General features: G+C 36.3%; 1 protein-coding gene across 6 annotated transcripts in view; it reads left to right on the top strand.

Moving 5' to 3' along the window:
* LOC150102651 (UDP-GalNAc:beta-1,3-N-acetylgalactosaminyltransferase 2-like) overlaps positions 1–17,696 on the top strand; it is a 322,880-nt gene that overhangs the window by 278,119 nt on the left and 27,065 nt on the right. For all 6 annotated transcript variants that reach the window (XM_090399028.1, XM_090399029.1, XM_090399027.1 and 3 more), the window contains one exon: positions 16,571–16,627. In XM_090399028.1, the coding sequence (XP_090255154.1) occupies positions 16,571–16,627 (57 nt within the window). The remainder of the gene's footprint in view (positions 1–16,570; positions 16,628–17,696) is intronic.

Below are 17,696 nucleotides of genomic sequence, written 5' to 3'. Positions count from 1 at the left end.
TTTATTCCATCTGTTCACTCCTATGATTTTTCTCACTACTCCTCATATCAGTGGTCCCCATGCCGTTGATCAAGTTTTCTATTTCTCACCCAATCCTCCAATCCATATGGTTTATTTTTAATCCAATGTTCTGATCCATGTTTTATTTCTAGCCTGATCTAGCTCTCCAATCCACAGAAAGCCACTTAAAGGGTCAAAGATAACCGGGAGGAGACCTTCACACATGGGACCTCAAACCCAACGTGTAATATATAAACTTTCAACATCTTTCTCTAAATCCAGAGTAATTTAATAAAAAGGTGGCACATCGTTTGACAGCTCCTATAGCAGGAGATGACCTTGGTATCTCCACTTGGGCCTGGCTCCCACTGAAGAGACCTCAATAAAGGTCGAAACTAGTCTGGGTAGTGGCCCTTCCCATTTAATGCATAACATTACACATATCCGCAAGGAGATGTGTTTTGCATTATGGGAGATACTGAGATAGAAGTGTTGGTATCTTGCTCCACCTTTGCAACAAGTTGTCCCGGTGTTGTACCACCTTACCTCAGTCCTGAAGATACTTTCAGGCGCAAACTTTGTTTGCACACACTTGGATAAAGGATTAAACTAAATTTATTATGATTCTGCACAGCGCTAGCATGAGATTAATTATTGTGTGTATCCCTTTTGAATTTAGAATTATTTCCCTGAACAAGAGTCTCCTCTGTTATAGGATGTTGGCTGGCACAGCATAATATAAATTTTGCCAATATCCGAAGAGGAGATAAATCTGAATTAATATTTTAACGGCACGACAGTAGATTAGAAGGAGGGCTATTTAGAGGTAGAACGAGATAATATAGAAGAGAGAACAGTGACATAACAACGACATAACAGTGATGTAGCTGATGTAACAATAGAGCAGCTGGTAGGACTTAAATTGAGTGAGGTTAAAATAAGAAAGGATTAAATCAAGAAATAACCAATTAAGTATAAACTACCTTAAATAATATATATAACACTGCATTCTATACCATTGTGCTAGTTTGCTGTGAACCAGCTTCTCTCTTTATGCAGGTCTTTCAGGTGTTTTTGTTTTTTTTTTTATGAGGAAAGCCTGTTCCTTTCCTTATTCAATCATATTTTGTTTTACTTCTTGTTTGAATTTTAGCCACATATATACCAGTTCCAGGTAACATTATTCCAGTTGGAAGAGGTATTGGAGTTTGGTTGAAAAGATCAACAGGAAATTTGATGGAAGTCTCCATGGTCCCAGAACTGATCTCTACTTGTTCCATGCAGTGGAATTTAAGTAGAACTGGATTACGGTCTGACATGTTGATGTCAAGATGTTTTATCTGAATTATCCTTATTTATAAAGATAATTCAGATAAAAGAGATATAAATTTGAAGATTAGCATTGTGAATCTTCCGTATGTCTACTAGTTAAGCATTGTTGAGACATGTTTTTAACTTTGCATATCCTATAACTTTTAACTTTGCATATAAAAATAAAAATATCCAAATTTACATGAAATAGCAAGGAGATTTCTTCTTTGTTTTTCCACCACATATCTTTGTGAAACTGCATTTTCTGCCGTGACTGTGCTTAAAACGAAACAGAGGAACTGCCTGCAATCTCTGTCTCTGTTTGGCTATCACTTCAATTCATCCCAGAATTAATAAACTAACAGACAGAAAACAGCAACAAAAGTTTCACTAGCCTAACTAAAACCTTCAAAAACTCAGTTGTAATAAAATAAACTAAGTTTAACTTTTTCAGTAACTTATAATTGCTGTATTAAAGTGCCGTGTTTTTAAATTTAAAATATTAATTAGTGTTGGAACTAGTGTTTAGAATTGAGAGATTCATACATTTTTATTTATTAAATTACGTACTTTGCATATATAAATATTTGGCATGTGTATGTTACAATAAGTGTTTTGCTGACAAGTTGACATCTTTTCTGTTGCTTCTCCTGCTCAGTTGACCTCTACGGTAAGTTAAAATGCATAAATCTTTTTCTCACTATTGTTTTTTTTTTTTTTTTCAAACCAATATCATTAAAATCAAATTAATAATACAATAATCAATTTTATATTGAATAATATTACAAATTTTTGGTGATTAGAATGGGATATGTCAATGAAAATCTGCAGAAATTAATTTCATGATGTTGGCCTGAGGAAACTACAATATGCTACAAGATTTCATTAGTCCAGTGATTGATAACTAATTTAAATGTAATTTTATTGTTAACACATCATACCTTATATATAAGTGTACTAATACTCCTTATGATTATATCATAATTAATTATTAATACTTATGTTAGTTTAATGTATGAACTTTAAAAAAAATTGGAAAACTATTTATGAGTAAATTTGTTGGGACCAGGCCCTCATCTTATAAAAAAAAGAATTTACCAGGCCTCGGTTTCACAAGGTTGCGAACCAGTGCTTTAGATATTATAGAATGACCCAGAAAGGAGAAGGGCAAGAATAAGAATCCCTACTCCAGCCCTGTTAAATCTCCCAAAGCTCCAATAAGAAAGAAGTGGATATCTGTCAAATACAGTTTTTATATCTGCAGAAGTATGTTTCTTAGAGAAACAAAAACCTGATAGTATAGCATAGCATAAATTTCCATGTAGCTTCTTGTTTGACTTGCCTCTGGAATCCTCATACATTTAATGAGGCAATGCAGAAAATAGATGATGTGATTAGTGAAATGTCACAAATAAGTCTTTAAGTTCTAGATTTCGGATGAACGTGATGAGGTCTTCAATCTATGAAGGAGCATTTGTGTAGCCTGCTTCTTGTAAACTGTTTTCCAGTTTTTTACAGTTGCTTTCCATTATTTCAATTTCATGCATATCATTCTTGATTTGGAAGTTAGTAGTTTTCTTTTCATGTAGATCAGAGGTCACCAACGCAGTGAATTTTTAGTGCACCCTCAGAGAAATTATTGTAAACTGCTTTGGAGCTTGCAGCGATAATTTTGCAGCATACACACAGTATATCTGAGAGATACATTCATTACTAGTATGTGCTAAAATGCAAGAAAACATAAAGAAAAAACACTGCAAATATAATACATGATGGTACAAATTAAGTGAATATTGAATCCAACATTATTTCATAGCCGAATATAGAAACTACAAGAGTTTCGTGCCAAATATATAAAAACTAAAAGTTTCAGTAGATGCAAGCATAAGTAGTGCCTTATGGGCAACTCGTAGTAAAGGTGGAGCAAGCTCCAGACCTCTTTCCTTAGCATTTTCCTAAATGTAAAGCACATCTTGTAGAGGTCAGCAACCTTTTTAATATGAAGAGTGCAATATAAAATTTGAAAATTACAGAGGGCTCATGACACAGGCATTTTTTCTCTCATTTCAGGCTTAGAAATTCTATGATTAATTGTTTTTAAGAAAAATGAGATTTCAAATTTTAACATTATTTTATTTACCTTGCTTTTACAACATATTTTTGTCACATATGAATGAATATAAAATACCATAAAAAAATGAATACAAAAAGAATATTCATGTTAACAATTAGCATGTATTTGTCAGATCAGATGCAAGTGCCTTGCTTTATCAATCATAATGGCAAATGTATTTGTTTATTATGCAATAATAGTGTGGCTATTTCTAAAAAAAGTAATATAGAAAGACATTTGAAAACCATTCATGCCAATTGTAATTTTAAGTTTAATTATTTAAATCAGGAGGAGTCGGCAACATAGCACCCGTGAGCATCATGGCGCCTGCAGTATTGCACCCTTCATATTGAAAAGGTTGCCGACTACTGATGTAGATGATAATTGTATACGGAGGAAACTTTGAATTGGTGAACTTGATTATTCTTTCTTTGTCTCTTGCTTTCCCTTTATTAGCATGAGATGGTTCTTCATAGTCCATAAATGCTTCTGAGCCTGAAGAGTCTTCATTTGATGATGTTCAACCTTCTCCATCTTTACATTGTTTATTACTTCTTTTTCTTTTAGATGTAGTTTCGTTTTTTAACACATCTTTTAATTTTTTTTTGTTTATCCTCAATTTTTTAAATTCATCTTTCCTTTTTGATGATCTTCTCTGCATATTAAATACTTTCAGTTGTCTTACTTGCTTTTCTGTTTCTTCTAAAGTTTTTCCTAATAGAACAGTTTTGTTTGTTTGCATTTCATCTTGTATCTGTTCACTTGTTATACTGGGTTCGTTATTGGTAATTTCAATTGATGGTTTTTCCATCCATATATGACTGGATGGAAAAATCCTGTCATATATGGATTTTCCATCCATATATGACAGGATTTTTGCAGTTATGGAATTTTGAGACTAATTTCTGGCTGATTTAATTGTGTACTTTTTTTGTGATTTTACCAAGTATAGCTTGTTTAAAAGTGCCATTTTACTAGACTGAGTTGGAAGATCCAGGAACTCTTCTTTATGCCTCTTTGATATATATATATATATATATATATATATATATACATACACACACACACACACCATGTTCTAATTGGCTCTACTGGTACTCCTACTCTTTCTTTAAAAGTTCTGAAAGGACAAGTGTTAATGTGGTGTTCAGAACTTTTGCATTTCTGACAAGGTTTGAGGCACTCATTAGCAATATGTCCGATAACATTTAGATTTGAAGCAGTTGCTGCCCAAGTGATCATATGAACCACAACTCAGGCATTGCCTCTGTACTCCGGGATAGCTTACCATAACTCGGGTTGTACCGATGTTGATGAAATTTGATACAGGCATCTTCACGTCCATCATGAAGGTGACCTCACCAGAAAAACAGTTTGGATCTTCACCTGATAAACCTTTTCATGTATTACTAATTTTACCCCATTTCAAGAATATCTGTATAAGAATTTCATTACTGTTCCCTATATATTCCATTGGAAATCTTTCGATTTTTACTGTTTCCCATCTGGCTTCCCACCATTAGAGGAATTACTGTGATGCCTTCGAAAGTAAAACCTTGTAATAGTTTATCCCTTGTTTACACATCTTTAACTACAATTAAATATTTCCCTCCACCACATGGTGTGAAAGAATAAATCTTACTAGCACCAATTATCTCTTTTAAAACTTTAATCATCCATCTCGCTTATTGACATCCTGGAATATCAATTCCCAGAATTTGCATCCTTGGAGGAATTAGTACCATTATTTCAGGTGGGGAAAAAAACTAAAACCTCTGTGTTTTGATTATAAGAGAGAGAGAGAGAAAAAAAACCTTTCAGTCATAAAACTGAGAATTAAATAATCCTATATAGATATAGAAATAATTCTACACCACTAGCAAATGCTCTATTTGAGCTACTATTAAATAGCAGCCGTGATACCTCAAAAGTAATCCTGTAGTGCAGATATTAACTGCACTACCAGCAATCTTAATATTTACTTAAAAAAACCAGTGCCAGTGGGAACGAAACCACCACCAGCATCAGTAAAATAAAATCAAAGTGAAAAACAAACTAAAGAAAACAGAAGTACTTATCTTTCTGAAATCCGAGATCAGTGGGACCCAGACTGAGTCAGGTCTCAACAGTGGGTGCCAGACCCAGGAAGATATCAAAGTTAAATCAGACCATAAGTCATAAATTTTCTATATATAAGTAGTAAAATGGTGTATCACCATATTATTAAATACTCTGGATCAGAGATAGTTGCAGAAAGTTTACAATGTATATTATTCTTGATAAGGAATTATATGATAGGAACAAATTTCATTGCCTGGTGTATATAATTGCCCCTCTGGAGGCCTGAACTTTCTTGAAAAGTTCCATTCATCTCTAGAGCAGGATTTCCAGATTGTAGAATAAATTAAAATAAGTATTTACTAAAATAAAGAGCCAGAAGGCTTCACTTCGGCGATGCAAAATTATATAAATTAAATGGATATTAAATCCAACATCATTTCAAAGTTGAATACAGAAACTATAAAAGTTCCATGCGAAAATTGACCAGAGAGCTTGTGGGAATACATTCGCTGCCATACTGCATGTTGCCCTAGCTGAACCTTATAGGAACACGAACGCTCAAAGCACCCATATATTCGCTTCGCATTGATCCATTTTGATAAGGTTTCACTGATCTGACAGCTGTTTCAAACTCATTGGTTTTCATCAGAGACCAGTGTTTAAGTAAAGGGCCTCTCTAAAAATTAGGCGATCCTCTGGACCACTCCCTACGAGTGAGCAGAAGATTGTCTAACTTTTGGTTCCACTCAGTGACAGGCTCACCCTACCACTTAGCAGAACCCCTCATATTCCAGGGAAAAGCACCCACCAACACAGCCCACATGGACTACACCGGAAAGCACTTTCCCCGGAGACTCAAATCGCTCTCTCAAGGCAAACCCCCTGAAATCTAATCCCTCCTCACCGGGAGTGAAATTCCGGAGGAAACCTTAAGAGAGCAAAAACTCTCAGTACTAAAGAACTTGAAGTTACGGAGAGGTGTATTTTCCGTAAGTGAACTCTTGGTCAGTGCTAAAATATTTACTAAAATAAAGAGCCAAAAAGCTTCACTCAGCAATGCAAAATTACATAAATTAAGTGGATATTAAATCCATTTCAAAGCCAAATACAGAAACTATAAAAGTTGAGAAAAAATTGACCAGAGAGCTTGCAGGAATACATTCGCCACCATACTACGAGTTGCCCTAGCTGAACCTTATAGGAAACACAAAAAGCGCCCGAGGCATCCCAAAAAACTCAAATCGTCGGAGAGTTGTATTTTCTGGAAACATGAATTTTGCATCACTGTGGTGAAGCCTTTTGGTTCTACATTTTAGTAAATACTTTACGCACCGACCGAGAGTTCACTTATGGAAAATACACCTCTCCGACACTTTGAGTTCCTTAGTACTGAGAGTTTTTGCTCTCTTAGGTTTCTGCCTAGTCTCTGATGAAAACCAACGAGTTTGAAACAGCTGTCAGACCAGTGAAACCATTATCAAAATGGACCAATAAGAGGCGAATATATGGGTGCTTTGAGCATTTGTGTTTCCAATAAGGTTCGGCTAGGGCAACTCATAGGGCAGCAAATGTATTCTCAGAAGTTCTCTAGTCAATTTTCGCATGAAACTTTTATAGTTTCTGTACTCGGCTTGAAATGATGTTGGATTTAATATCCACTTAATTTATATTAAAATAAATATATTAATTAAATAAAGTAAAAAAAAATTAAAAAATACATATATATATATATATATATATATATATATATATATAATTGATAGAAAAAAAAATCCTTAGCCCATGTACAGTACTTGCATGCTACAAGTTTACTAATAATCTTTTGTGGGTGGGAACTAGATAAAAAAAATATATATAAATATATATATTTTATAGTTTAAATCCTATATCCAAGCATAAGCAAAATAGTATATAGAGGTTATTAACTTCACATCAGTTGCCTCAGCATGCGAAAATATTATTGGAAGGTCACTAACCAGTCTCTTCACTCGCTTATTCACATCCTTTACTAAGGTCTCATCAGTGGGAACCAAACCTAAGAAGTTACCAAGGTTAAATCATTGCAGAAGTCATATATTATCTATTGAAGCAATAAAATAATACCACCCTATTTTTTTTTACTTTGGATCACAGATAGTTGGAGAAAGTTTTACCTCTGGTTTATGAAGTGTATTATGCTTGACAAGAAATTGTATTATTGTTTTAATCCTTTATATCCAAGCATCAGGAAACAAAGCTTGAACACATGAAATATTTTTGACTAGTCCACTGTATATAGACTTCAGTATCCTATAATACAAAATACATAATGGGAAGGGTCATAATTGGGAAGGTTGAAACCCAGATAGGTTTCAACCGTCATTGAGATTGAGGTCTCATCATTGAGAGCTAGACCCAGAAAGATACTAATTGTTATATTAATTAAATTATGCAGAAGTCACATATGACTTCTTCATAGATTTAATTTTGGTATCTTAGATAGATTTATTATATTTTAATAAATCTGCATAGGTTTAATTTTGGTATCTTTAATTTTGGTATAAATTAAATTAATTGGAGAATGGCTATCTTCTTCTTTCGCTATGCCTTATCCCGTGTTAAATGGGGTCTGCGTTCCCATCTTTAATCTTCTTCTTCTAGATTCTCTGGTCCAGGGCATCTTCCCGACTCCATCCTTTCTCCCTAAGATCCTCTGCCACCTTACCCCTCCATCTGAGTTTGGGCCTGCCTCTTTTTCTCCTTCCCTCCACCTCCATATGCTCCACTCGCTTACCAACATACTCCTCACTCCTTCCCTCTACATGACCGAACCATTTCAGCCTGCTTTCTTGTACTTTCTTACCAATTGGTCCCACCTTGATCGTCCCTCTGATGTGGTCATTCCTTATCCTGTCCTTTGTCACACCACTCATCCATCTCAACATCCACATCTCTGCCACCTCCATCTTCTGTGCCTTTCTTATAGGCCATGTCTCTGTGCCATGGAGCATCGCCAGCCTCACCACCATCTTATACAGCTTTCCTTTCATCTTACAACTTACTCTCTTGTTGCACAGGACCCCACTCATCTTCTTCCAGTTCATCCAGCCGTATGTTATTCGGTGCTGTATTTCCTCATCCAGGTCACCATTCCTCTCAACAACCGACCCGAGGGACTTGAATTTCTTCCCTGAAGTTAACCTTTCACCCTGGAGTCATATGATCATATCCTCGTCACTCGCCCATTGAATATATTCGGTCTTTACCCGATTAATTCTCTCCTCCAATACCTTTCTCCACTCTTCCAGGGTCTTTTCAAGCATCTCTCGGGATGATTCGTAGAGAACAATATCATCGACAACCATTATGCTCCATGGTGCCTCCTCCTTGATGTCCTCCACTAGTACATCCATGACCAGATCAAAGAGGTAGGGGCTCAGAGCTGATCTCTGATGGAGCCCTACGACAATGGGGAACTCCTCTGTCATGCTGACACTAGACCTGACCTGAGTTTTCACTCCCTCATACATCTCCTTCACCAACCTCACATACTTTTCTGACACCCCCTTCTTCCTCATACACCTCCATACCTCCTGTCTGGCCACTCTGTCGTATGCCTTTTCCTGGTCTATAAACACCATATGTAGCTCTGCCTGCATCTCCCTATATTTCTCCATCAATCACCTTAGTGCAAATATTGCATCTGTTGTTCCTCTTCCTGGCATAAATCCAAACTGCTCCTCACCAATTTTTGTTTCCTGCTGTATCCTTCCTTCAATTACTCTTTCCCATATTTTCAACGTGTGTAACATCAGCTTGATCCCTCTATAGCTGCCACAATCTTGAACATCTCCTTTTCCCTTGTAGATTGGGACGAGAATGCTTTTCCTCCATTCCTCTGGTATCTTTTCCTGTTGGGCTATTTTCCTCATCCGATCCCATAACATATCTACATCCTCGCTGCCTAAGCTTCTCCACACTTCTCCAGGTATCTGGTCCGTCCCCACCATTCTTCATTTTTCTCAATGCTCAATACACTTCCTCTCTGCTCATGTACTGCACCGATCCTTTGTTTGCCTCTCCATCCTCACACTCCTCTCTTGGATTCTCCTCATTTAGTAGATTATGAACATATTCTTCCCATCTTCCTCTGATTTTGTCCTCCTCTTGTAGTACTATTCCTGTGGCATCCTCTATTGAAGACTGGCTATCTGATAGGTATCAATAAGTTGTGTGTGGGGGAACAATATCCAGGAAAAGGAAAGTCACTAGTGGAGTGCTCAGAGGTCTGTTTTAGGGCCACTACTTGTATATTAATGATATTGGTGAAGATTTGGATGGAGATATCAGTTGTTTGCAGATGATGTAGAGTTGGGACGAACCATAAAGAGTAGTGAAGATGTTGTGGCCTTACAGGAAGACTTGAATAGTTTGAGTGACTGGGCACGGAAATGGAGATGTGAGTTCAATGTTGCAAAATGTAAGGTTTTAAAATTTGTAAAACAAAGATGGGATGCAGAATTTATGCTTGGCGAGAATATATTGTTGGAGGTGGAAGAAATAAGGGGGTAATAGTGGATAAGGATCTAAAATTTAGGGGACACATAGCCAAAATTGTGAAGACAATACAAAGGCTTCTGGGAATGATGCGGAGGACACCAATATGTAGACGTAGGGAGATTCTTGTTCCGTTGTATAAGGCTTTGATTAGGCCACACATGGACTATCGTGCCCAGATTTGGTCACCTGGTTTTCAGAAGGATGAAGAGATGTTGGAAAGGGTTCAAAGGTAACTGACTAAGGTAGTTTCTGACCTCTGGAATGTCGATTATGAGGAAAGATTGAGAAGATGTAATTTGCAGAGTCTGGTGGGCAGGAGAAAGAGAGGAGATATGATAGAGACCTACAAGTTGGTAAGGGGGTTGTTATAGGATCAATGCTGGAGAAGTTCTACAGAAAATAGTGGGAGATCAGGAGAGAGAGAGAACCAGAGGTTCTCTCTCTCTAGAGGTCATCCCTGGAAATTGTATAAAGAGGGTGTGAGTAGGGGAGTGAGAGGCAGGTTTTTTCCGTGTAGAGTTGTAAATGGTTGGAATGCCTTGCCTGAGAGGTGTGGTGTCTGCAAGGAGTTTGAATGTGTTCAAGGCACGGTACGATGAGCTGTGTGTGTGTGTGTGTGTGTGTGTGTGTGTGTGTGTGTGTGTGTGTGTGTGTGTGTGATAAAAGGACCTCCCAGATGAGTCTTTGACTCCATGAAGTCTTGGGGTAATAATAATAAAATAAATCTGCATAGATTTAATTTAATAATGCTTTAGGATGTTATTAATTTAGAAGTCATATATATATCTTCTGCATTGATAACATCCTAAAGCACTACTCATACTGAATTTTAACAAAATAATGGACGAAAAAGTAAATTGGAATTTTGCTATGAAGTTGGACACAATGCAGTTGATCACTTCAAGCCTCTAGTTATAAAATGATTTTATATCAGGTGATGAAATTCACTTAACTCTTAAATGGAATCTAATAGCGCACAGACTTCACTTTTCCTTTGAATGAAGGATATGGACACTCACATCGTAACCTATGTGTGTATTGGTTCCATCTGTGATAGTGGAATATATCAAGAGCTATTAACAGGCCCACCAACACGAAGGGTTAGGCTGAGGATTTTGTCACTGTAGGCTGATTGGGCTTACCTTAGCATACATCCACAGTGTGGAGACTTGACCCATCAGTTCCATCAGCATTTTAATCTTCGGAGATTAAGCATGAGTAGGCACTGGTAATCATGCATTCTGTTCTGGCAGTATCAATAAGAATATCTACTGACCTGTTTTAATTTCAGTATTTATCTGTAAGATCTCTATTCATAATGATTTATCTTTAAGGTCTGTATTCATAATGATCACAGTGATCATAAATAATGATCTCTCTTTAACAGTAATGTACTCATTAGAACAACGTTGGTGGTCTCGATGGGATGACCCAGAGGTTCCTATTGCAACTAGTCATTAGCAGAATCACCAAGTTGCAGTAAACTGGGAAAACAAATAAAGTGTATATACAGTAAGAGGGAAATAGGCAAGATAGTTAAGTTGGTATGTAAGGTAGATAGGGAACAGGATTGAGGTTCAAACTTGCAAGTATCAGCTTAAGGTGCAGTGTTCTAACAAGATGAAAGTACAAAAGAAAAGTGCAACATACTAGCTCAGATGTGCCCAGATAAACAAGATCCATGTACCCATCTTAGTGATTGGGGGATGGATTGACAAGTCAGCCATTGAAAGAAGGGCAATAAAACAATGATGTTTAAAATGAAGAGAATGAAAAAGCAATTAAAGATCAGTGGACATGAAAGAGGTTAGGGGCTTCGCATACTTGAAGAGCAACATGATGCACAATTTTGACTGTATAAAAGAGATAAGATCTCAGATAACAAAAGTGACAGTAAAGCAACAAGCAATGGACAAGATATGGAAAAGTAAATCAGTGAGCCTAGCCACATAGCTTGAGGCTGGTGTAAACATTCATATTCACAAATGTTCTCTGTTTGTTAGATGTGGGTAATGATCAAAGACTATGAGATGAACATTGGCATTGATAGATGCAAAAGATAAGTAACAAGTGAAGAACTGTATAGAAAAGTGAACTGCAATGACAATCCAATGTAGTAAGTAATTCAAAGGAAACTTAGTTCTTTGGTAATAGTGGGAATGATGGAAGCAAACTAATCAAATTCTCGATGTTTAGTATAGCAGAATTATCCGACCCATAATGGAATATGCTTTGCCTATCTGGATGCAAACATCACAAACCAGTTTAGGCAAGCTTATAAAAATTCAGAAAAATACAGCTAGAATCATATGTGGACTAATGAATACAACTCCTGGAAAAATAGCAGAATTCGAATCCAACTTGTTCCTTTAAAATTAGGTGGCAAGAAAATCTTAAATTTGTAGAAAAAAGAGCCAACCTTGCACATCGTAGAGCAACTGAACTTTTTAAAAAATTGGCAACCAACAAACAGAATAAAGAAAAAATCAACAATGCATGAAATCATGGAAAATAAAATTCCCTAGGATTTTATTTTCCAAATAAAATAGCCAACTACTTTTCCTCCAAATCAAGACAGGAAAAATATAGTCATTAACTTTGAAATGGGGAAACATGAGATAAAAAGCCTAGAAAACCCTGAAATCTTTAGATCATTAACTCTTTCAAAAATAATGGAATATGGACCTGACTCAATAAAGATCTACACAGATGGCTCCAAAAATCCAAATGGCAATTCTGGGAGTGGCGTACTCATCTATGGCAGTCATAATATAGAACTAAAAACAACTAACAGTATTGGATGCAACTCATACCATGCAGAATTAATAGCCATTAACACAGCACTGTAACATTTGTATAAACAAAACCCAAAGGAGTTTATATTTTTCACAGATTCCTTAGCAGCCCTTCAAGCTATTAAGAACTGCTATACTAGCCATCAAGAAATACTTAGAGACATAGCAAAAAACATAAACAAACTACATAAGGATTCTGAAATAATTTTCCAAAGGATCTCATCCCATGGGATTAAAGGGAATTGAAACTACAGATGAAGTAGGCAAAAACGGCTGCAACATCAAGTGATACCACAGATTTCAATCTTTTTAAAACTACTCAAAAAGAAAACATAAAAAGAATGATTCTACAGGACATGACTCACCACTGGTATTCAGCAGAAAAACCAGGAGCTACCATCAACTCCAAGTTTAATCGCTTTGCCACTACCATGATCTCTTGCCTCAAGACCAATCAAGTTTAGCAATGGCTTAAAAATCTTCCCCATCTGCAAAATCTGTAACATCAAGGAAGCATCGGCAGTGCATTTACTAAATTGTATGAATATTTCCAAATGTGAACTTTATAACAACTCAGAAAAGGTGCTGTATAAAATACACAAATTTGACCTCTATGATCTGGTGTAATAATACCATGGGATAATAATAATAATAATAAAGTATAGCGGATGGCCAAGACGAGAGTAGGTATGTAGATGATCTTAGTTATGGATAGCTCGTCTGATGCTGTGAACAGATCCTATGCTCTTGCATCTTGAGTCCCCCAGTCTCATGCTGCTTCAAGTAATTATCTCTCAGTAGGTGTATAAATTCCATTTCCTTCCTGCCACATGATCTCTCTTCCTTCCAATCTGTATCTCCATAGTTGGACATCCTCCATAATATTCACTTGACCAGCACTCATTATACTAATTTGATGATGTGTGTTCCAGTTCATCCTCAGAACCCTGTGGCCTATATTAGCAGCTAGCTGTATATTTTGTATTAATGGCCTTGATGTCACACCAGACTGTTTGAAATGAACAGCTGCCCTCCCACCTATCACCTACTCTTTTTTGGCTGCAATTAATCTGCTATCATCAGCAATACCCTTCCCCCATCTTATCTTCTCTATCTTCCCTGAAAATGCTGTGGTCTGTGTTTGACAGAAACAAGGATATGTATAATGCTGATGGACCTGCATCTAAATGGTTTTGGTGTTAGGTGTCTACAGAGAGCTTTGTTCACCGAGCATGCTGAAGTTCAAATTCAGGAAAACTTAAGCCATTAAAGTGGAAGCAGGTTTTGGGTGAAGAGTTTGGGTGAAGGCACCCATGAGGCGAGTGTGTGAGAATGACCAAGTACAGAATCTAGTCTCTAAAGCAAAAATATCAATTCAGAAGTAAAGATGGGTGGAGGACCTAAAGGAATGCTGCAGTTTCTATATATTAATGCCAGAAGTATAAAGAACAAGAAGGAAGAATTTTTGGCATTGGTTAGTTCAATCTCGCCAAAAGTTATAAGCATTAGCGAGACTTGACTAATAGAAGATGACATTGTCACAGGGATAGAATATGAAAGGTTTAGTATTATCAGGGAAGATAGAGAATATAGGATTGGGGGGGAGGTACTGGTGATGGTGGTGGATGAATTGCAGCCTAAAAAAAAAGAGGAGATAGATGGGAGGCTGGCTGTTCATTTGAAAGTCTGGTGTGAGATCAAGGCCAGTAAGACAAAATATACAGTTGTTGTTGCTATAGGCCAGAGAGTTCCGAAGACGATGTAGAAGACATGCATTGGCAGATTAGTAGAATGAGTACAGGTCGAATGATTATTATGGATGACTTCAACTATGGAGATATAGACTGGAAGGAAGAGAGATCACATGGCAGAAAGGAAATGGAATTTATACACTTATTGAGAGATAATTTCTTGAGGCAGCATGTGATGGAAGGAACTGGAGTGTGAGAGTATTGGACTTGATCAGAAGAGCTATCCATAATCAAGATAGCCACATTGCCTCTGATTTGTGAAGTAACCATATGGTCCTGACTTAGGAGATTGAAAAACATGAGGAATACTCTGTGAAGAAGGGGTATATGTGGAACTACAAGACAGGTATTGTGACAGGCTTAGCAGAAAGCTGGAATCTATGCCATGGCATAAATCACTGCAAGAGAAGGATGTTAGTAGTATATGGGTGATAGTTAAGGGGCATCTACAAGAAACAGTATTAAATTGAATACGTAAGGTAAGGAGGGTTAATCATGTAGAAGTTGGATGGATTAGTAATGTCATTAAGCATGAGCTGCAAAAGATAAAAATGCTGTGAAATGTATATAAGAAGAAAGGTGACCAGCAAACTCATGAACAGTACAAGACTCAGGCAGGAAAGGTGACCAGCATGGTAAGGAAAGCAGAATCAAATTACAAGAAGGATTTAGCCAAGCAGGCCAAAGGAAATTCCAAACAGTTCTTTATGTGGCAAGCATGAGGAAGAATAACTATGGAAGATTAACCTTAATGAGTGATGATGGTCACATGGGGTCTGAAGAGAATAAAATAGTTGAGTTACTGTGTGACATCACTTTGCAAGGGTATATCATCCTAGTGAGGTTACTGCTTTAACATATATGATAGATGCTAATATGAGAACAGAGGTGGATGAATTGGAGGTTCTTAGGATATTGTAGAATCTCAATGTATATACAGCTAGGGGATTAGATGGGATATCAGCTAGAGTTTTGCGAGAAGGTGCAAGGGAACTAGCAATGGCTTTAACTAGGCTCTTTAATTTAAGTTTCAACTCTGGTAGAATTCCAGGGGGGGGGAGGCACAATAATTTCCTTGCATATGTTAGGTTCTAAGACTTTAGTAGCAAATTATAGACCAATCAGTATTTCAGGCGTGATGGCAAAAAGTATTGGAAAAATTGGTCAAAAAGAGAATTCAAGAATGGGTTGATAAAAATGTGATACTGTATGAGGGGCTTTGTGAATGGTCCGTCATGCCTTATTAATTCACTAACTTTTTATAATAGAGTAATAGATGATTTGATAATGGAAATGGCCATATGATGATTCTGCTTGATTTTACAAAGGCATTTGAACAGAATATGACATGGAACTCTGTAACTCAAATTAAAATAAATGGGGATGGATATGAAGCTGGTTATGTGGATAAGAGGGTGGCTGCTGGACAGAACAAAAAATGGTATAGGGAGGGACAGAATCCAGCCCAAAACAGGTGACTAGTGGTGTGCTGCAAGGTTTAGTGCTGGGACCACTACTGTTTAATTTGTACATAAATGATATAGGAAACAATAATAATAATAATCCCTTCACATTCTATTCCTGTAATAAGCAAACAGATATCTTAATACAATGTAATTGTATTCTAATCTAATTAGAATCAAATCAGTGTCTCAATAAGTCAGTAAGGCTTTTGTTATTTCTTGAATTTCTTTCCAAGTGAATTTTGCACATCATCATTTCCTTGTACTCTTAATGCCAACATTCAAGAAATTATAAATATCGAAGGCATTATTAACAGTAGTTCAGTTTTTCAGATTATTTCCGTAATGTCAGCATTGCATTTCTTACTCTGCCAGTTTAGTTCTAGAAAAAAATCAGTTTTTTTCCCCCCTGTCTTTATGTACAAATAATTTTTTATACATATAAATATTTTATTATATTCTGAATGGTCTACTTTATTAAATTTCAAGTGATATTTTAAATTACCTACTAATAAATAAATAATGTATTACTTTTAGGGTGAGGATGTATCTCTTGGCATATGGCTTGCAGCAATAAGACCAAAACATTTTGAGGTATGGTGTTGATACTTTATACATTGAAAATCTTTTGAAATTCCAATGGAGTAATAAGTTATTATTTTAATACCATCATAAACATATTTATTTTATTAAAAATGTTTTTGAATAATTCTTTCCCCTTTAAACTCATGGTTTATACTGCGTATGCTATTTATTTTAATGTGGAGGTTTTTTTTTTTCACAAAGTTAGAAAGCAGATTATACTTTACTTTAATCTTTTACCCAAGTGTAAAGTTTTCAACTAGGCTACCTTTATATAGAGACTGATGACTTTGCATCAGTTATCTTAGTAGCCCATAATGCAAAGCACACTTCCTTTTGGACATGAATAACGTTGGGCGTTATGAGAGGACCAGTTTCAACCTTTATTGAGGTGAAAAAGTAAAGAGGTGCTCATCATAGGCCTACAGTAGTTAGTATAGGGTGAAGAGAGTCTGATAATATGAGATATAGAGCAAAAGGCCTCAGCTCTTTTATATCATCATCATATAGCCAAAGGCTATTAGTTTTCCTATTTTCACCATTCTCATGCAGATGAATAACCAAAAGACCAATTGAAACTAAAGCGCAAAGATGACTAATACCCAGATGTTTAGTCTTATCTTGAGTTGGCTTTCACTGCCTGGGATTGCTCACCAGTCATCCCTGCAATTGACCATGAGACTACATTGAACTAAGAGAAATAATTGTCATAGTAAAAATAGACAGAATTTTATCTCCCTCTGGTGAATATTGCATAATGTGGGTGGTCTACATCTCCTAGCCAAAAATTTGATATCTCCTAGAATGCTTCCTTCTAAATCCAAAAATCATCTGAGGGGACAATAAAATTTCCACAGTACAATATTATAAAGCATTTGTATGTCATATTGCTGGTTGTTTTCAAATTCATGTTTCTTTCTAACCTTCCATAAATGGTATTTTAATTCATTAATTGCCAGCAAAAGTTGGTTGATTGGTAGAGCCTCTGCTACTAATGGCTCACAAAAAAAGTTAAGGAAGTTTGGGCATGGTTACTAGTTGGAAGGGGATTAATCATTCAATGCTGTTGGCACACTCTCCC

The sequence above is a fragment of the Typopeltis vanoorti genome, chromosome 10, assembly GCF_054136105.1.
Source record: "Typopeltis vanoorti isolate ZY-2024b chromosome 10, IOZ_Tvanoo_1.0, whole genome shotgun sequence".
Lineage (NCBI taxonomy): Eukaryota > Metazoa > Arthropoda > Arachnida > Uropygi > Thelyphonidae > Typopeltis > Typopeltis vanoorti.
The sequence above is the reverse complement of the archived record's forward strand: the minus strand, read 5'-3'. Positions and strand labels throughout refer to the sequence as shown.